The 22,053-nt window shown below is 41.3% G+C and overlaps 1 protein-coding gene across 1 annotated transcript; it reads left to right on the top strand.

Moving 5' to 3' along the window:
* The first annotated feature begins 972 nt into the window (after window positions 1–972).
* On the top strand, window positions 973–21,272 carry unc119b (unc-119 lipid binding chaperone B). Its single transcript, XM_061985851.2, has 5 exons — window positions 973–1,337; window positions 9,172–9,285; window positions 14,816–14,924; window positions 15,031–15,203; window positions 21,118–21,272. Exons 1-5 carry the CDS (start codon window positions 1,103–1,105, stop codon window positions 21,228–21,230), a joined length of 744 nt encoding a protein of 247 aa, XP_061841835.1. The 5' UTR covers window positions 973–1,102; the 3' UTR covers window positions 21,231–21,272.
* The last annotated feature ends 781 nt before the right edge of the window (window positions 21,273–22,053 follow it).

The following is a 22,053-nucleotide window of genomic DNA, read 5'->3' as shown; positions in this document are numbered from 1 at the left end:
GGGCTCCACTCCCATTGAGATTGACCGTCATGTTTAGCTTCTTCCATTTTCTAATGATTGCTCCAACAGTGGACCTTTTTTCACCAAGCTGCTTGGCAATTTCTCCGTAGCCCTTTCCATCCTTGTGGAGTTGTACAATTTTGTCTCTGGTGTCTTTGGACAGCTCTTTGCTCTTAGCCATGCTGAATGTTTGGGTCTTACTGATTGTATGGGGTGGACAGGTGTCTTTATGCAGGTAACGACTTTACACAGGTGCATCTGATTCAGGATGATACAGTGGAGTGGAGGAGGACTTTTAAAGGCGGACTAACAGGTCTTTGAGGGTCAGAATTCTAGCTGATAGACAGGTGTTCAAATACTTATTTTCAGCTGTATCACACGAATAAATTGTTAAAAAATCATAGATTGTGATTTCTGGATTTTTCTTTTTAGGTTATCTCTCATACAGTGGACATGCACCTACCGTGAAAATTTCAGACCCCTCCATGATTTCTAAGTGGAAGAACTTGCAAAATAGCAGGGTGTTCAAATACTTATTTTCTTGACTGTATATATGTATGAAATACTTGACTTGGTGAATTCTAACTGTCAATATACTCCTCCCCTCTCAACCACGCCCCAAACCACGCCCCGCCCGACCCCCGACCACGCCCCCACCCCCCACCTCCCGAAATCGGAGGTCTCAAGGTTGGCAAGTATGGTGTATGGTGTGTGGTCATTAAATATGTATTCAGATATATGTTCTTCACAGAAAATGAGCCAAAGTCAGTGAGTCTCAGTTTGAAAAATTAATTAATTGTATCATTTTTCTTTTAATAAAAAATAAAAACGGGTCCCACAGACCCGAACACCACACAAGGATTAAGTGAAAAAAATAAATAAACGGGAGGACCCGGACACCAAATCACGCACACCTCTTTGGTCACCATGACAACCCCTGGTCGTTCTCAGCCAACCACTGTCGTACTTTTCCGTCACCCGTGCGCGCTTTACGCCATCTTGAAATTTCAGCCGCAATTGTGTCAAGTCGTTCACAAATAAATAGACAAACTCCCTTTTTTTCTCCCCCAGGTACATCCTCCGTACATCCTCCGCGTCTAACATGCACAGTTCTCGGAACAAAACAGCGCCGACGGTCGACACGGCGAACACAGACGCAGACAGCGGGGCGGACTCCAAGCACAGGGAGCGGAAAGCTGGCGGAGGGATGTTAAAGAAGCTGAAGTCGAGGCGCAGTCAGACGGACAAGTGTCCCGTGGTCACCGAGGACCAACTCCGGGAGCTGGGAGAGGATATTTCCCCCGACCATGTCCTGGGACTGCGGGCTGTCACGGAAGGTTGGTGAATGTCAACTAGCATTGTATGCTAACTATGCTAACAGCCTCAGGTGCTCAGTGTCTACTTTACATCATCGTGGACAAATATGTGCATTAAGTCTATTTACACCCAAGCCAGGGCGAGTCTATAAAGTCATAGTTAGACTGTGAGCAGACCGTGTATCCAATACTTTAATAGGCCAAGAGTCAAAAGTTTGAACACACTTCCTTATGTTAGTTACTTAATGTAGTCTTTTCCAACCACAGTCTGGTGTGCCGTGGGAGATTATGTCTACAGATGTCCGATAATGGCTTTTCTTTACCGATATTCCGATATTGTCCAAATCCAGAGGTGGGTAGTAACGCGCTACATTTACTCCGTTACATCTACTTGAGTAACTTTTGGGATAAATTGTACTTCTAAGAGTAGTTTTAATGCAACATACTTTTACTTTTACTTGAGTATATTTATAGAGAAGAAACGCTACCTTTCCGCTACTTTTATCTACATTCAGCTCGCTACTAATTTTTATCCATCTGTTAATGCACGCTTTGTTTGTTTTGGTCTGTCAGACAGACCTTCATAGTGCCTGCGTTTCAACAAATACAGTCACTGGTGACGTTCACTCCGTTCCACCAATCAGATGCAGTCACTGGTGACGTTGGACCAATCAAACAGAGCCAGGCGGTCACATGACCTGACTTAAACAAGTTGACAAACTTATTGGGGTGTTACCATTTAGTGGTCATTTGTACGGAATATGTACTGTACTGTGCAATCTACTAATAAAAGTTCCAATCAATCAAAAGTGTGAAGGAAAAAAAGACCCTTTTCCATTTCAACCGTACATCCCGTCAAAAGCCTAAAGACTGACTGCACAGTTCCTGTCTTCACAATAAAAGTGCCGCTCCATCGCGCCTGCGCTTTCAAAATAAGAGTCTCCGAAAGCCAGCGCAAACAAGCTAGCAAGCTACGGAGTTTGACGCCAATGTATTTCTTGTAAAGTGTATAAAAACGAATATGGAAGCTGGACAAATAAGATGCCAAAAACCAACCACTTTCATGTGGTATTAGACAGAAAGGAGGAACTTTTTTTCTCCTCTATTTGAAAACGTGGACGTTATCATCACTACTGTCTGATTACAATCAATGCAAGTCATCAGAATCAGGTAATACACCAACTTATATTCTTGTCTTCATGAAAGAAAGGAATCTATATGTGTTAAACATGCATGTATATTCATTAAAACACCTTTAACATGCAAACAAAAACGGCAAAATAAATAAAAATAAATTATATACTGTATATATCAATGTATGTGTATATATATATATATATATATATATATATATATATATATATATATATATATATATATATATATATATATATATATATATATATATATGTTTGTGTGTATATATATGATATGTGTGTGTATGTTACTCATCAGTTACTCAGTACTTGAGTAGTTTTTTCACAACATACTTTTTACTTTTACTCAAGTAAATATTTGGGTGACTACTCCTTACTTTTACTTGAGTAATAAATCTCTAAAGTAACAGTACTCTTACTTGAGTACAATTTCTGGCTACTCTACCCACCTCTGTCCAAATCTTAATTACCTATACCAGGGGTCGGCAACCCGCGGCTCTAGAGCCGCATGCGGCTCTTTAGCGCCGCCCTAGTGGCTCTCTGGAGCTTTTTCAAAAATGTATGAAAAATGGAAAAAGAAGAGGGGAAATTTTTTTGTGTTTGTTTTAATATGGTTTCCGTAGGAGGACAAGCATGACGCAAACCTCCCTAATTGTTACAAAGCACACTGTTTGTATTAAACATGCCTCACTGATTCGAGTATTATGAGCGCCGTTTTGTCCTACTAATTTTGGCGGTCCTTGAACTCACCGTGGTTTGTTTACATATACAGGTAAAAGCCAGTAAATTAGAATATTTTGAAAAACTTGATTTATTTCAGTAATTGCATTCAAAAGGTGTAACTTGTACATTATATTTATTCATTGCACACAGACTGATGCATTCAAATGTTTATTTCATTTAATTTTGATGATTTGAAGTGGCAACAAATGAAAATCCAAAATTCCGTGTGTCACAAAATTAGAATATTACTTTAGGCTAATACAAAAAAGGGATTTTTAGAAATGTTGGCCAACTGAAAAGTATGAAAATGAAAAATATGAGCATGTACAATACTCAATACTTGGTTGGAGCTCCTTTTGCCTCAATTACTGCGTTAATGCGGCGTGGCATGGAGTCGATGAGTTTCTGGCACTGCTCAGGTGTTATGAGAGCCCAGGTTGCTCTGATAGTGGCCTTCAACTCTTCTGCGTTTTTGGGTCTGGCATTCTGCATCTTCCTTTTCACAATACCCCACAGATTTTCTATGGGGCTAAGGTCAGGGGAGTTGGCGGGCCAATTTAGAACAGAAATACCATGGTCCGTAAACCAGGCACGGGTAGATTTTGCGCTGTGTGCAGGCGCCAAGTCCTGTTGGAACTTGAAATCTCCATCTCCATAGAGCAGGTCAGCAGCAGGAAGCATGAAGTGCTCTAAAACTTGCTGGTAGACGGCTGCGTTGACCCTGGATCTCAGGAAACAGAGTGGACCGACACCAGCAGATGACATGGCACCCCAAACCATCACTGATGGTGGAAACTTTACACTAGACTTCAGGCAACGTGGATCCTGTGCCTCTACTGTCTTCCTCCAGACTCTGGGACCTCGATTTCCAAAGGAAATGCAAAATTTGCATGGTTGGGTGATGGTTTGGGGTGCCATGTCATCTGCTGGTGTCGGTCCACTCTGTTTCCTGAGATCCAGGGTCAACGCAGCCGTCTACCAGCAAGTTTTAGAGCACTTCATGCTTCCTGCTGCTGACCTGCTCTATGGAGATGGAGATTTCAAGTTCCAACAGGACTTGGCGCCTGCACACAGCGCAAAATCTACCCGTGCCTGGTTTACGGACCATGGTATTTCTGTTCTAAATTGGCCCGCCAACTCCCCTGACCTTAGCCCCATAGAAAATCTGTGGGGTATTGTGAAAAGGAAGATGCAGAATGCCAGACCCAAAAACGCAGAAGAGTTGAAGGCCACTATCAGAGCAACCTGGGCTCTCATAACACCTGAGCAGTGCCAGAAACTCATCGACTCCATGCCACGCCGCATTAACGCAGTAATTGAGGCAAAAGGAGCTCCAACCAAGTATTGAGTATTGTACATGCTCATATTTTTCATTTTCATACTTTTCAGTTGGCCAACATTTGTAAAAATCCCTTTTTTGTATTAGCCTTAAGTAATATTCTAATTTTGTGACACACGGAATTTTGGATTTTCATTTGTTGCCACTTCAAATCATCAAAATTAAATGAAATAAACATTTGAATGCATCAGTCTGTGTGCAATGAATAAATATAATGTACAAGTTACACCTTTTGAATGCAATTACTGAAATAAATCAAGTTTTTCAAAATATTCTAATTTACTGGCTTTTACCTGTATATATTTAGATATCTACATCCTGAAAATATCCAAACAAAACTGTGTTTAGATAATTGATACTTCAAACTTGCATAAATAAATCTTAAGGAATATAACATAACTTGGCTTCTGAGAGCTTCAAAATGTAATGAATAAAATGCTAAAGTTGTTGATAAATAAGCAATTATTTTAATAATTAAATATGGTCATTTTAAATGAATTATAATAATTTAAAATTAATTATTTCAAATATGTTTATTTTAATGTATAATTCTATGGCTGGATGTAAAAAGGAGTCATAAAAAATACAAATAAAAATACAATTAATTTTGATGTTTTTAGCAAAATATAGTAAAAATGTATTTGTATTTTTTTTTTCTTTTTCTAATTAATAAATATATTTGTTTTTAGGTAAGACAAACATAATAATACAATGTATCTCTAGTCTGGATGATTTAGTTCTTGTCACCCTGTTGTCCTCCCGTCATGAAAAAAGGCTGTCCTCACTCAGGTCCGCATGGAGCTGGAGGGGGCGTGGCCTCCAGTTCCGGACCGAAAATCTCCCGATTTTCGGGAGAATATTTGTCCCGGGAGGTTTTCGGGAGAGGCACTGAATTTCGGGAGTCTCCCGGAAAATTTGGGAGGGTAGGCAAGTATGACGTAACTCCACATGTGTTCATTCATAGTTTTGATGTGACAATCTACAATGTAAATAGTCATGAAAATAAAGAAAACGCATTGAATGAGAAGGTGTGTCCAAACTTTTGGCCTGTACTGTATGTAAGGAAGCATTGAGTAATTTAGTCTTATAAGTCAAATGTGACTCAAACCCTGCAGTATGTCATCAAAGACTTAATGCCTCTCATCGTATTGTCTTTTTCCAGCACCAGACAACAATAGCATTTCTTCCCTGGCCAATCAGGTCACTTGGTTAAAGTTAAAGAGCTGCGGGCTTGTATTTCTCTGTGCACGTCACAGAGGAGCTAGGAAACCGATACTGAAACCATAGGGAGTGCCCCGCTCTGTAGAAACATGCAGACATTTTGTCATCATCAAGACCATCCAAATTCAATTCCGCAAAAGGTGAAATGAAACGTACCACAGGAGAAAGGTGTTCCCATGGCTCTTGTTGTAAATGGATGCATGTCAGCTGACGAATACTAGGCACAGTACAGTCAAGTTAAAGTAGCAATGATTGTCACACACACACTAGGTGTGGCGAAATTATTCTCTGCATTTGACCCATAAATATCCCATATGCTGTCCGCCACAAATCGATTTGGCGCTACGTGTTTGCCCTCTCTCATCAACACATTATAACGCACCTGGTCTGCCAGGTAATTAGTCGACTGAGCAAGAGACGTGTGTTGCCATCTTAGCAACAACTGAAGATACTTCTTTTTCAAATATTGACTAGCGATAAATCTGGTGAACAGACTTATACAGTCTGACATGAACCCAAAAGCACGTATCGCACCAGTTGAGACAATGGGCCTCTCCCCTATCTAAAAGGCCTGCACAGTAGAGATGCGCGGTTTGCGGGCACAACCGCGGAGTCCGCGGATTATCCGCGGATCGGGCGGATGAAATTTAAAAAAATTAGATTTTATCCGCGGGTCGGGTCGGGTCGGGCGGTTGAAATAAAAAAAAATTAGATTTTAAATAGATTCAGGCGGGTGGCAGTTAAACCAATTCGGAAATATATATACCGTATTTTCCGCACTATTAGCCGCACCTAAAAACCACACATTTACTCAAAAGCTGACAGTGCGGCTTATAACCCGGTGCGCTTTATATATGGATTAATATTAAGATTCATTTTCATAAAGTTTCGGTCTCGCAACTACGGTAAACAGCCGCCATCTTTTTTCCCCGTAGAAGAGGAAGTGCTTCTTCTTCTACGCAAGCAACCGCCAAGGTAAGCACCCGCCCCCATAGAACAGGAAGCGCTTCTTCTTCTACTGTAAGCAACCACCCGCCCCGGTAGAAGAAGAAGAAGCGCGCGGATATTACGTTTCATTTCCTTTGTGTGTTTACATCTGTAAAGACCACAAAATGGCTCCTACTAAGCGACAGGTTTCCGGTTCATGAAAAGACGCAATCTCTCCATCCGCACACGGACTACTATTTCACAGCAACTGCCTAAAGACTTTCAAGAAAAGCTGGCTACTTTCCGTGCATATTGTAAAAACAAGATAGCTGAAAAAAAGATCCGGCCAGAGAACATTATCAACATGGACGAGGTTCCACTGACTTTTGATATTCCTGTGAACCGCACTGTGGATACAACGGGAGCACGTACGGTGAATATTCGCACCACAGGGAATGAGAAGTCATCCTTCACTGTGGTTCTAGTTTGCCATGCTAATGGCCAGAAACTTCCACCCATGGTGATATTCAAAAGGAAGACCTTGCCAAAAGAGACCTTTCCAGCCGGCGTCATCATAAAAGCTAACTCGAAGGGATGGATGGATGAAGAAAAGATGAGCGAGTGGTTAAGGTAAGTTTACGCGAAGAGGCCGGGTGGCTTTTTTCACGCAGCTCCGTCCATGTTGATATACGACTCCATGCGCGCCCACATCACGCTGGTTTTTAATATATTATTAAAGTTTGACTGACCTATCCGACTGTTTTTTTGACATTCCTTTAGCGCAGTTAGATGCGGCTTATAACACGGGGCGGCTTATAGGTGGACACAGTTTTGAAATATGCCGTTCATTGAAGGCGCGGCTTATAACCCAGGGCGGCTTATGGTGCGGAAAATACGGTACATAGTTAAATGTTGTTATCCACATACGAAAAACGAGCAGGCACCTGCAGCATATGCCACAACAGAAGAAAAAAAAAAAGAGAGATGGACACTTTTACGGAGCGGAGAAGGGACGCCTCGCCGGGGTCCGGGACCGAGGCCCCTTCCCCCGAGAGGGCCCCACCGGGAGCCGTAGCTGAGGCGATCCGCGAGAAGGGCCCGACGCACGTCCAGGGTCACCACCGCGCCCACCGCACCGACACCCCGCCTCGTCCGCCTTCGCCGCGGCCGGCGTCACGCGCAGCAGGTAAGCAGCTTACCTGCCCGCCACCCCCGTGGCCGGGGGCTCGTAACAGGGGTCACTCCGCGCGCTCCGCCCGCGCAGCTTACCTGCCCGCCACCCCTGTTGCCGGGGGCGCGTAACAGGGGCCATTCCGAGCGCAGTGCGCTCACGAAAGGGGTGGGGCTCACCCTGGTTGATATAGACAGCAGGACGGTGGCCATGGAAGTCGGAACCCGCTAAGGAGTGTGTAACAACCCACCTGCCGAATCAACTAGTCCTGAAAATGGATGGCGCTGGAGCGTCGGGCCCACACCCGGCCGTCGCCGGCAGCGAGACGCGCTCAGCGCGGCTCCCATATGATTGCGCACTGGTGTGCGTCTGGGTCGTGACAGCGTGGCACGCGAATGTCTGTGCTGCATTGGATCAGTCTCCTTTCTTTAACAGGCAAAAGCTTTATCAAATCAAATCAAATCAACTTTATTTATAAAGCACATTTAAAATTTACCACAGGGGTAGCCAAAGTGCTGTACAATGAACAGGTTAAAAGATAAAACGAGTACCGAGCAAACACAACACAACACAAACAGAACACGATAAAAAATAAATAATTAAAATAGAATTAATAAAAACATAAAAACAGGATCACAGCAGGTGTATTATGGGGCGCCATTGCAGGATGGATATCACTCAGTGTTAAAAGCCATGGAATAAAAGTATGTTTTTAAGAGAGATTTAAAAACAGGAAGAGAGGAGGCTTGTCTAACACTCAGGGGTAGGTCGTTCCAGAGCTTGGGAGCAGCAACGGCGAAAGCTCTGTCACCTCTAAGCTTCAGCCTTGTGTCAGGGACCGTCAACAGCAGCTGATCGGCTGATCTTAAGGATCGGGTGGGGCAGTAAGGCTGAAGGAGGTCGGAGAGATAGGTTGGCGCGAGGTTGTTTAGACATTTAAAAACAAATAAAAGGAGTTTAAAATTGATTCGGTAACGCACAGGGAGCGTTTATAACCTCACTAATGCCTTGCATCGTCTATATTAGATATATAACAACGGGCGGGTGCGGTTCTGATCAAATGTTACATCGGGTGGATGGCGGATGGTTGACGACTTTCTGATGCGGTTGCGGATGAAATAATTGCCTATCCGTGCATCTCTACTGCACAGTCTTCTTTGTGTATGGACAGGAAAAAAAGTTAATTTGTCATACCAAAGATGTTGGGTTTTGCTCTTCTTGTTTTTAGTCACTTTTTACAAATTTGACCCAACTCTCTACAAGTAGATTGCAGTCCTCCGAGAAAGTGTTTTAATTAAATTTTTTTTTGTATTTCAGACTATCTTTGCAAACCTGAAGACAACATATACAACATTGACTTCACCCGTTTCAAGATCAGAGATCTCGAGACCGGAACAGTACTGTTCGAGATCGCCAAACCTCCCAATACTGGTAATTTGATGTGTGAATTTTAGGGGGTGTAACAGTACACAAAAATGTTGGTTCGGTACGTACCTCGGTTTAGAGGTCACGGTTCGGTTCATTTTCGGTACAGTAAGAAAACAACAAAATATACATTTTTGGGTTATTTATTTACCAAATTTGCAAAATCTTCCTATTTTTCTTAGTGTAATATTTGATGTGAAGTAATGGGAACCTTGGATAGGTCAATAATTCATAATTACATTGATTTTGATTCAATATTATGTTTTGAGCAACGACAGTTTGAAAGAAAAAAAAAACAGCTTTGTTTTATTAGTCAACATTGCAACTTTTTCTAAATGACATTTAACCTTTAAGCTTTTTTATTTCACTTTTGTTATGTTTTTGTTTATTTGAGTAGTATTTTTAGAGTGTGCCGTGGGCCTTTAAAACATTAGCTGTGGGCCGCAAATGGCCTCCGGGGCACACTTTTGACACCCCTGCTATAGATAATAAAAAATGAAATGTGATAAATCTATGGATAAAAAGCAGAGCCTGGCGACGCATGCGCGTTTATCATAACTCTCTCGCTCTCTCTCTGTCTCTGCCCCTCCCTCACCAATGCTGCTGTTTGTTTTGTTTTTAACCCCTTCTTAACCCTGAACGAACATTGAAAATACACGCAACCCTAACTCAAAATGCCGGACATTTGAGGCATTTAAGAAACTCCGCCCTGACAGCTAAGAGGACGTATGGTCAGTCTATCCTAGCCTGTTAGCTGCTAGCATGCCGTGTGTTGTGCCTCGGTGTGCATTGTTTACACAACGTGCGTTACGCTACTTAATATGTCCGTGTGGAAACTCGTTCGGTACACCTCCGAATCGAACCGGAACACCCGTACCGAAACGGTTCAATACAAATACACGTACCGTTACACCCCTAGTGAATTTGTTGTCAACAAATAGGTTATCTATGCTATTGAGCCCCCAGCATTAACTAACACACATTTAAATTAAGTCCAAACAAAGCTTGTGTTGTTTTATGGTCTCTTTTGGCCATATTGTACTGAGCAGGCGGGACAGAAATACTGTTTTTGCAGCCAAGTCGCGCAAAGTAAAATTTCTGGCGTTATGGTCATCATTACGCTTTGCCATCACTGGCAGCCATCTTAAAAAGAAAGAACAACAACAACAACAACAACATACATGTGTGGTTAATCCTCTGGCTGCTCACTGAAATGAGATATTCTGATGTCTTGTGGATGTCACGCATATTGATGGTTTGACCTCAATGTTTTTGTGACTTTTTGAGGACTTCCCCCCACATTTTCTACAATAATAACTCCACATTGCAAAGCATTGGGGGGGATTTGAGTGTAATAGACGGTAGTATTTATTTTTAAGCAGCAAAGAAATGCTATAATATCTTGGCTGTCTTTTAAAGTTAAAGAACCAATGATTGTCACACACACACACACACACACTAGGTGTGGCGAAAATATTCTCTGCATTTGACCCATCACCCTTGATCACCCCCTGGGAGGTGAGGGGAGTAGTGGGCAGCAGCGGTGGCCGCGCCCGGAAATCATTTTTGGTGATTTAACTAGGGCTGCAGCTAACGATTATTTTTCTATCGATTAATCTATAGATTATTTTTTTCGATTAATCGGTTAATCTATAGATTATTTTTTCGATTAATCTATAGATTATTTTTCCTTTTACCGATTTTTTTTTATTATTTAAAATGAAGAGGAAAAAATTAATGTAGGCCAGTTTTTTCAAAAGGCATGGCTTTTATTTACAAAAAAAAAAGTATGGCCACTCAGTCAACATTGACAACAACATGACAAAATATTCTGTAACAATGTAAACATTTAAAACTTTTAACATTTAACAAAATTAAAAGTAGCTTATTTGCTTTTTAATGTGCAAATATAAAAGTAAACATCCAGTGCAAATCTTAATATTCTGGAATAGTATAAGCATTTCAAAAGTAAAAATATTACTTATTTTGCTTTAAAATGTGCAAAAATAAAGATAAACATCCAATACAAAAAAGTGCAAAACGGAAATATTCTGTAACAAGTGTAAACATTTCAACAAAAGTAAAAGTATTGCTTATTTGCTAAAATGTGCAAAAATAAAGCTAAACATCCAATACAAAAAAAGTGTACAGTGTAAACATTTCAACAAAAGTAAAAGTATTGCTTATTTTGCTTAATAACACAACAATGATAGTATGATTAAAGTGAAAGTTAATTGTTGGTTTGTACATAGTATATGTAACTGTTAATGTTGTAAAAGGTATTTGCACAACTAATTAACGTTAGCGTTTGTGACACGTCTTGTGCCGTGGGGTTCTTTCAGGACCGACAGACTGAACGCCAGACGGCTTTGCCAGGTTTACAATCTTTTAATTTTACACAAAGTCTTTTCTCTTCCAACTGCGCGGATCGCGCACCTGGGCACGATTGCGGCGTCGCTCCCGGCGCGCCCCGCCTCGCCGCTCGCTCGCCGCCGCCGCCTCTCCACAGCGTTAAAGAGGAGCGCGTCTTTGTAAACACTGAACAGGCACGCCAAACGCGCCTCTCAGAGCGAAACGGTGCTTTAGTTTATGAATTTACAACGCAGATACAAATGACACATTCATGTTTTTGTGTAATAATGACAACGTATACGCACGCGGACGATTGACTTGTTGATGGTGATGGCAAGAACGCTGTCGGGGGTTTTCTTTTCAAATGTTCGTTCATAGCCGTTGTGCTGCTATGATAGGCCATTTCCGCTCGACACAGTGTGCATACAACAACATTATTAGGCCGTTTATTGAAATACTCCCACACTTTTGACGACTTTTGGCGTGCTTTTTTCCCCTCGCTCGCATCGTCTGCTTTGCGCTCCGCCATGACAGTAGTGTGACGTAAATATGCGACGCGCCGACGCACAAAAACGGCGTCGACGTATTTACGTAACCGATGACGTCGACTACGTCGAAGCGTCGTTTCAGCCTTAGATTTAACCCCTAATTCCAACTCTTGCTGAGTGCCAAGCAGGGAGGTAATGGCTCCCATTTTTATAGTCTTCGGTATGACTCGGCCGGGGTTTGAACTCACAACCTACCCATCTCAGGGCGGACACTCTACCAGTATCTTTCTGATATTTCTATATTTGAATTTATTTTGTATGGGGAAATTATGGGATTCTTTCATGTATCAATCAATGCGTGTGAATTGCCAACCACCCCTTTACAACATTAAGTTGAAAATTAAGCAAAAAAGTTGGATAATATGATTATATTGACATCCTGTTTTTTTCAACAACATAAATCCCTAAAGGTTACAAAAACGCTTCAAGATATTGTTACACGTTTTGCCAAATACTTTCCAATATTCTACAAACCCTGTTTCCATATGAGTTGTTAAATTGTGTTAGATGTAAATATAAACGGAATACAATGATTTGCAAATCCTTTTCAACCCATATTCAGTTGAATATGCTACAAAGACAACATATTTGATGTTCAAACTCATAAACTTTATTTTTTTTTGCAAATAATAATTAACTTAGAATTTCATGGCTGCAACACATGCCAAAGTAGTTGGGAAAGGGCATGTTCACCACTGTGTTACATCACCTTTTCTTTTAACAACACTCAATAAACGATTGGGAACCGAGGAAACTAATTGTTGAAGCTTTGAAAGTGGAATTCTTTCCCATTCTTGTTTTATGTAGAGCTTCGGTCGTTTAACAGTCCGGGGTCTCCGCTGTCGTATTTTACGCTTCAAAATGCGCCACACATTTTCGATGGGAGACAGGTCTGGACTGCGGGCGGGCCAGGAAAGTACCCACACTCTTTTTTTTACGATGCCACGCTGTTGTAACGTGCTGAATGTGGCTTGGCATTGTCTTGCTTGAAATAAGCAGGGGCGTCCATGAAAAAGACGGCGCTTAGATGGCAGCATATGTTGTTCCAAAACCTGTATGTACCTTTCAGCATTAATGGTGCCTTCACAGATGTGTAAGTTACCCATGCCTTGGGCACTAATGCACCCCCATACCATCACACATGCTGGCTTTAGAACTTTGCGTCGATGACAGTCTGGATGGTTCGCTTCCCCTTTGGTCCGGATGACACGATGTCGAATATTTCCAAAAACAATTTGAAATGTGGACTTGTCAGACCACAGAACACTTTTCCACTTTGCATGAGTCCATCTTAGATGATCTCGGGCCCAGAGAAGCCGGTGGTGTTTCTGGGTGTTGTTGATAAATGGCTTTCGCTTTGCATAGTAGAGCTTTAACTTGCACTTACAGATGTAGCGACCAACTGTATTTAGTGACAGTGGTTTTCTGAAGTGTTCCTGAGCCCATGTGGTGATATCCTTTAGAGATTGATGTCGGTTTTTGATACAGTGCCGTCTGAGGGATGGAAGGTCACGGTCATTCAATGTTGGTTTCCGGCCATGCCGCTTACGTGGAGTGATTTCTCCAGATTCTCTGAACCTTTTGATGATATTATGGACCGTAGATGTTGAAATCCCTAAATTTCTTGCAATTGCACTTTGAGAAACGTTGTTCTTAAACTGTTCGACAATTTGCTCACGCAGTTGTTGACAAAGGGGTGTACCTCGCCCCATCCTTTCTTGTGAAAGACTGAGCATTTTATGGGAAGCTGTTTTTATACCCAATCATGGCACCCACCTGTTCCCAATTAGCCTGCACACCTGTGGGATGTTCCAAATAAGTGTTTGATGAGCATTCCTCAACTTTATCAGTATTTATTGCCACCTTTCCCAACTTCTTTGTCATGTGGCGATATCCTTTACACACTGATGTCGCTTGTTGATGCAGTACAGCCTGAGGGATGGAAGGTCACGGGCTTAGCTGCTTACGTGCAGTGATTTCTCCAGATTCTCTGAACCCTTTGATGATATTACGGAGCGTAGATGGTGAAATCCCTGAATTCCTTGCAATAGCTGCTTGAGAAAGGTTTTTCTTAAACTGTTCAACAATTTGCTCAGGCATTTGTTGACAAAGTGGTGACCCTCGCCCCATCCTTGTTTGTGAATGAGTGAGCATTTCATGGAATCTACTTTTATACCCAATCATGGCACCCACCTGTTCCCAATTAGCCTGCACACCTGTGGGATGTTCCAAATAAGTGTTTGATGAGCATTCCTCAACTTTATCAGTATTTATTGCCACCTTTCCCAACTTCTGTGTCACGTGTTGCTGCCATCAAATTCTAAAGTTAATGATTATTTGCAAAAAAAAAAGGTTTATCAGTTTGAACATCAAATATGTTGTCTTTGTAGCATATTCAACTGAATATGGGTGAAAAGGATTTGTATTCCGTTTATATTTGCATCTAACACAATTTCCCAACTCATATGGAAACGGGGTTGTATAAAATCTCATTATTTTAAAGTATATTTAGTGTTGCTATGTGTTATGGTTGTGTTCTGCGGCTTATGTGTTGTAAACACATGCGGTGCATAGTGACTCATCGCTTTTTTGTGAGAGTTGAATGCCTGGCAACCGAACTGGTTTTCCTCTTTCAGGTCCTGCAGAGGCTGAAGAAGGGAGTGGAGATGTAGACGTCAGTGCAGGCCGCTTTGTGAGATATCAGTTCACACCTGCGTTCTTAAAACTACAAACTGTAGGTGCAACGTAAGTACACAGACCATCACTTTGTCATCCCGGCAACAGTATCCTACCAATAAGTTTGTGCAAAACTGAAGTGTGAACTCTTGTATCTCTTTTCCCCACACATCAGTGTGGAATTCACAGTCGGTGACCGTGCCATTAACAGCTTTCGTATGATTGAGAGGCATTACTTCCAGGGGCGCCTCCTAAAGAACTTTGACTTTGACTTCGGCTTCTGCATTCCCAACAGCCGCAACACATGCGAACACATTTATGAGTTTCCACAACTTCCAGACAACCTCAGTAAGTCACACTTTGTGTTCGCACAACACAGTGGAACTCGCTTCAGTCTTATGTCGCCAAACAACTTAACAAGTCCTGGTCCACCGTGTTTTTATTATTCAAAAAGTGGATGCAAGATTAGATAAAATAGATGACTTAATCATTTAATCTGCATGAGTGGCAATGAAGCATGGGCATGTAATTTTATATACAGGTAAAAGCCAGTAAATTAGAATATTTTGAAAAACTTGATTTATTTCAGTAATTGCATTCAAAAGGTGTAACTTGTACATTATATTTATTCATTGCACACAGACTGATGCATTCAAATGTTTATTTCATTTAATTTTGATGATTTGAAGTGGCAACAAATGAAAATCCAAAATTCTGTGTGTCACAAAATTAGAATATTGTGTAAGGGTTAAATTTTGAAGACACCTGGTGCCACAAACTAATCAGCTGATTAACTCAAAACACCTGCAAAGGGCTTTAAATGGTCTCTCAGTCCAGTTCTGAAGCCTACACAAACATGGGGAAGACTTCAGATTTGACAGCTGTCCAAAAGGCAACCATCGACACATTGCACAAGGAGGGAAAGACACAAAAGGTTATTGCTGAAGAGGCTGGCTGTTCTCAGAGCTCTGTGTCCAAACACATTAATGGAGAGGCAAAGGGAAGGAAAAACTGTGGTCAGAAAAAGTGTACAAGCGATAGGGATCAACGCGCCCTGGTCAAGATTGTGAAAAAAAACCCATTCAAAAATGTGGGGGAGATTCAGAAGGAGTGGACAGCTGCTGGAGTCAGTGCTTCAAGATCCACCACCAAGAGACGCTTGAAAGACATGGGTTTCAACTGCCGCATACCTCGTGTCAAGCCACTGTTGACCAAGAAACAGCGCGAAAAGCGTCTCACCTGGGCTAAGGAAAAAAAGAGCTGGACTGCTGCTGAGTGGTCCAAAGTCATGTTTTCTGACGAAAGCAAATTTTGCATTTCCTTTGGAAATCGAGGTCCCAGAGTCTGGAGGAAGGCAGGAGAGGCACAGGATCCACGTTGCCTGAAGTCTAGTGTAAAGTTTCCACCATCAGTGATGGTTTGGGGTGCCATGTCATCTGCTGGTGTCGGTCCACTCTGTTTCCTGAGATCCAGGGTCAACGCAGCCGTCTACCAGCAAGTTTTAGAGCACTTCATGCTTCCTGCTGCTGACCTGCTCTATGGAGATGGAGATTTCAAGTTCCAACAGGACTTGGCGCCTGCACACAGCGCAAAATCTACCCGTGCCTGGTTTACGGACCATGGTATTTCTGTTCTAAATTGGCCCGCCAACTCCCCTGACCTTAGCCCCATAGAAAATCTGTGGGGTATTGTGAAAAGGAAGATGCAGAATGCCAGACCCAAAAACGCAGAAGAGTTGAAGGCCACTATCAGAGCAACCTGGGCTCTCATAACACCTGAGCAGTGCCAGAAACTCATCGACTCCATGCCACGCCGCATTAACGCAGTAATTGAGGCAAAAGGAGCTCCAACCAAGTATTGAGTATTGTACATGCTCATATTTTTCATTTTCATACTTTTCAGTTGGCCAACATTTCTAAAAATCCCTTTTTTGTATTAGCCTTAAGTAATATTCTAATTTTGTGACACACGGAATTTTGGATTTTCATTTGTTGCCACTTCAAATCATCAAAATTAAATGAAATAAACATTTGAATGCATCAGTCTGTGTGCAATGAATAAATATAATGTACAAGTTACACCTTTTGAATGCAATTACTGAAATAAATCAAGTTTTTCAAAATATTCTAATTTACTGGCTTTTACCTGTATGTACAGTGGGGCAAAAAAGTATTTAGTCAGCCACCGATTGTGAAAGTTCTCCCACTTAAAATGATGACAGAGGTCTGTAATTTTCATCATAGGTACACTTCAACTGTGAGAGACAGAATGTGAAAAAAAATCCAGGAATTCACATTGTAGGATTTTTAAAGAATTTATTTGTAAATTATGGTGGAAAATAAGTATTTGGTCACTTCAAACAAGGAAGATCTCTGGCTCTCACAGACCTGTAACAACTTCTTTAAGAAGCTCTTCTGTCCTCTACTCGTTACCTGTATTAATGACACCTGTTTGAACTCGTTATCTGTATAAAAGACACCTGTCCACAGCCTCAAACAGTCAGACTCCAAACTCCACTATGGCCAAGACCAAAGAGCTGTCGAAGGACACCAGGAAAAGAATTGTAGACCTGCACCAGACTGTGAAGAGTGAATCTACAATTGGCAAGCAGCTTGGTGTGAAAAAATCAACTGTGGGAGCAATTATCAGAAAATGGAAGACATACAAGACCACTGATAATCTCCCTAGATCTGGGGCTCCACACAAGATCTCATCCCGTGGGGTCAAAATGATCATGAGAACGGTGAGCAAAAATCCCAGAACCACACGGGGGGACCTGGTGAATGACCTGCAGAGAGCTGGGACCAAAGTAACAAAGGTTACCATCAGTAACACACTAAGCTGCCAGGGAATCAAATCCTGCAGTGCCAGACGTGTCCCCCTGCTTAAGCCAGTGCATGTCCAGGCCCGTCTGAAGTTTGCCAGAGAGCACATGGATGATACAGCAGAGGATTGGGAGAATGTCATGTGGTCAGATGAAACCAAAATAGAACTTTTTGGTATAAACTCAACTCGTCGTGTTTGGAGGAAGAAGAATACTGAGTTGCATCCCAAGATCACCATACCTACTGTGAAGCATGGGGGTGGAAACATCATGCTTTGGGGCTGTTTTTCTGCTAAAGGGACAGACCGACTGATCCGTGTTAAGGAAAGAATGAATGGGGCCATGTATCGTGAGATTTTGAGCCAAAACCTCCTTCCATCAGTGAGAGCTTTGAAGATGAAACGTGGCTGGGTCATCCAGCATGACAATGATCCCAAACACACCGCCCGGGCAACGAAGGAGTGGCTCCGTAAGAAGCATTTGAAAGTCCTGGAGTGGGCTAGCCAGTCTCCAGACCTCAACCCCATAGAAAATCTGTGGAGGGAGTTGAAAGTCCATGTTGCTCGGCGACAGCCCCAAAACATCACTGCTCTCGAGAAGATCTGCATGGAGGAATGGGCCAAAATACCAGCTACTGTGTGTGCAAACCTGGTAAAGACCTATAGTAATCGTTTGACCTCTGTTATTGCCAACCAAGGTTATATTACAAAGTATTAAGTTGAATTTTTGTTATTGACCAAATACTTATTTTCCACCATAATTTACAAATAAATTCTTTAAAAATCCTACAATGTGAATTCCTGGATTTTTTTTCACATTCTGTCTCTCACAGTTGAAGTGTACCTATGATGAAAATTACAGAACTCTGTCATCATTTTAAGTGGGAGAACTTGCACAATTGGTGGCTGACTAAATACTTTTTTGCCCCACTGTATGTATGTACCGGTATGTATTTCCTTCTATGTATGTATTTCCTCTTCTTACTCGCCATGTCTGAGACATGATGTCTCTTCTTCTTCTGCTGCTGCTTCTTCTTCTTCTGTTCTGATTGCCACGCTTGTCTTCGAAATCAAGAGAGTTGGCAAGTGTGCCCTAGCTACATAGGAAAACAAGAATCAAAATATGCATACTTGGAGGAAAAAACGTTCAGCAAACTGCTGTAGGTTTCAAATGTTTTTACTGTTTTTCATTGTCCTTATGTCTCTGGCCAAAATCACAATTAAATTTGCAGCAAATGTTCTTTTCCGGTTTCAGTTATGTTGACAACTGCTTACCTGCCAACTTTTGAAATCAGAAAAACCTAGTAGCCAGGGTCCAGGAGCCGCAGGCCCCGGTAGGTCCAGAACAAAGTCCTGGTGGCGGGTTCAGGCTTCGCCCCCCGACGCAAAATGATTATTAGTATTCAGACAGGTTAAAATGTTGCTAAAACCATCACTTTTCTATCAGTCACAGTGACTTTTCAAAACAAAAATATTACAGCAAAAATCATATGGGTTGATTGACATGTTTATTCTGTAAGCTAACTTCAATAGTTTGAAATTATTTTGACAGTTAATGCCAGTTATCCTGTCAACCTTTCACAAGACTTCAATTTGTTAATTGAAAGTATAAACACTTTTTACAGTAAACAAATGGTAAAACAGTACTAAACAATTCCATTAAAAAAAAATTGGTGTCATTATTAACTTTCTGTCCAAGCTTGTATAATCTACTGCCTTGTTCAATTGTAAAAAATATTCTGTGCCTAAAATTCACATTTCTATCACAATTATCATACTGTAAACATGGTAAGCTAACTTCATTAAAATTAATAGTCCTGTCAATAGCATGGAATTACAATTCAAATGTAGTTGTTTTTGTAAGCCTTTCAAAAGAATTCAAAATATGAAAAATTAATGAAAATTAATTTAAGCCATCAGACACTTGAAAAGTGGCACATCACATCTCTAATGTAATCATTTTAACTTTTCAACAGAAATAGCACTGCAAAAATATTAAGGACATACTTCTGTATTTTGGTAGTTATGCTGTCAACATTTAACAAGATTTCTTCAACTTGGACTTGAAAGCATAAATAGTACAAACACTTTTAACAGTATAACAGTACTAAACAATTCCAATAGATAACATTGGTGTCATTACCTTTTTGTGGCTAAAATCCAAATTTATTCTATCAGATTGATCATACTGCAAAAATGATATGGTAACTTTATGATAAGTTTACTTGAAGTGGCATAAAACACTGAAAGTGATTGTTCCTATAACCCCTTTGTTTCAAATGTTTGTTCCACTTGTGGCAGTCGGGCACCAGCATACCGTCTTTGACAACTTGAAGTGGCATAAAACACTGAAAGTGATTGTTCCTATAACCCCTTTGTTTTAAATGTTTTATGCCACATCAAGTTGTCAAAGACGTGCTGTGAAATACAGCCGACAGGATTGCGCACCAAACACGAAGCAAGGCCAAAGCGCATGCATGGTGCAGGAGAACAAAGGACTTCTTTCATTTAAGGTTTGTGATAAACCATCAAACTCATTCGTTAAAAGGACTCTATAGTAATATAAAGTGAGTTTTTCTGGACATTATCATGCAAGAAAAGTTTATTTTTGGGACCGCGATCACCGCGTAATGATTTTTAAAGGTTGCATTACAAACATTTAACTGTCCCATGTGATCAGCCAGTGCGATTGGAAGTCCATGCTCAATTATTGCCTCCGTAAATAAAACTTCGGCATTTATCACATCCAAAGAATCTGTTTGGGCGACGAAAAACGTTGAAAGTTTTCCACTTGTATCGCTAGCAACGGCATTAGACTTGTGTTTTTTTGTCCCAACGTGGTCTTTTACATCGCTAATTCCTCCGTGTCCGATCGAAAAATCTTGTCTGCACAAGGTGCAATTCGCGTAGTTTTCACCCTTTTTGGAACGGATAATTATTCCCGGATAGGCTTTTGAATATTCTTCACGGAATGACTGCAGTTTTCTTTTCGGTTTAAGACTCGTTTGTGATTTTTCTCCGGCTGATTCCATGATCGTTCGCTCGTTTGGAAACAATGCAACTGGTGCTTGTTAGCGGTGCTATAAATAGCCTCGCGCATGGCATTCGGAATGGCTCGATAGGAAGTTACGGGAAGCAGTGTCGATTGTCATTGTTGTTACGCGATTTCGTGAATAAAACTTAAAAAAAAATATTTTTTTTTAATTAATGAAAAAACATATTTTTTATCACTGCAACCGTAACCCGTAATAGGTTGATGAAAACCGTACTAATTACGGGAAAACCGGAGTAGTTGGCAGGTATGCAACTGCTTACAGTCAGACAGTCCTACGGTCGTCAAGATAAGCGGGTTCCACTGTACCTAAATGATCATATATAATGTTGATCAACGTAACCCCTATTTCATTCATCCCTGCCTCTTGTTCTGTCTCTAAACCAGTTCGACAAATGGTGGAGCACCCTTACGACACCAGATCAGACAGTTTCTACTTTGTGGACAACAAACTCATCATGCACAACAAGGCAGACTATGCCTACAATGGTGGGCAGTGAGACCTCAAGGAGGACAACTGTGCAATACCCCCCTGGGAGAGGGTGTGTTTCCCCCCCGCGTTAAGTTTTTGAAGTTAGGTTTAATTTTTTCTGAGACAGAAACATTGTTTCATCAACAGAATTAACAGCCCATATCTAATGAAACTATCAGGACTCTGAGGAAAATGTGGTTAAGGGTTCGTCTTACAAGTAAGTTTGTGCACTGTTTGCCTTTCGTTTGCGTCTCTGCTGGAAAGGGACAATCACAGACCTTTTGCGACATAGGTTCTGCTACAACTTGATTTGCTTTAGTGTAGTTGTTTTTCTGTTAGAATGCTTTAAACAACCTTTTTATGTGACAATTGCTTCCCACAAGGAATAAGCAGTAGTGGGTAGAACTTATAAAGTATTCTTAGTGGACTACTCTTAGATCAGTGGTTCTTAACCTGGGTTGGATGGAACCCTAGGGGTTCGGTGAGTCGGGCTCAGGGGTTCGGAGGAGGTCAAAACACACCCGACTCATCGTGTAAATACAAACTTCTCCCTATCGGCGGATTACGGATGCAGCAACAGCAGAAGTCACACTGATTTGCAGGTGTGTCATTTGTTGTGTGTTGGTTTTGTTGTTTGAACAAGGTGATGTTTGTGCACGGTTCATTTTGTGCACCAGTAAAAAAAACATGGTAACACTTTAGTATGGGGAACATATTCACCATTAATTAGTTGCTTATTAACATGCAAATTAGTAACATATTGGCTCTTAACTAGTCATTATTAAGTACTTATTAATGTATGGCCTTATTATAACCTTAACCCTCTAACCCTGGCCCTAACCAAATAACTC

The sequence above is a fragment of the Nerophis lumbriciformis genome, linkage group LG12 (genome assembly GCF_033978685.3).
Source record: "Nerophis lumbriciformis linkage group LG12, RoL_Nlum_v2.1, whole genome shotgun sequence".
Lineage (NCBI taxonomy): Eukaryota > Metazoa > Chordata > Actinopteri > Syngnathiformes > Syngnathidae > Nerophis > Nerophis lumbriciformis.
The sequence above is the reverse complement of the archived record's forward strand: the minus strand, read 5'-3'. Positions and strand labels throughout refer to the sequence as shown.

Excerpts from the sequence above, each read along its gene's own strand:
- unc119b (XM_061985851.2), top strand. The coding sequence starts at position 1,103 with ATGCACAGTTCTCGGAACAAAACAGCGCCGACGGTCGACACGGCGAAC. Across the intron at positions 9,286-14,815 it reads CGCCAAACCTCCCAATACTG|GTCCTGCAGAGGCTGAAGAA; the intron begins GTAATTTGATGT and ends TTCCTCTTTCAG. Across the intron at positions 15,204-21,117 it reads ACAACTTCCAGACAACCTCA|TTCGACAAATGGTGGAGCAC; the intron begins GTAAGTCACACT and ends TCTCTAAACCAG.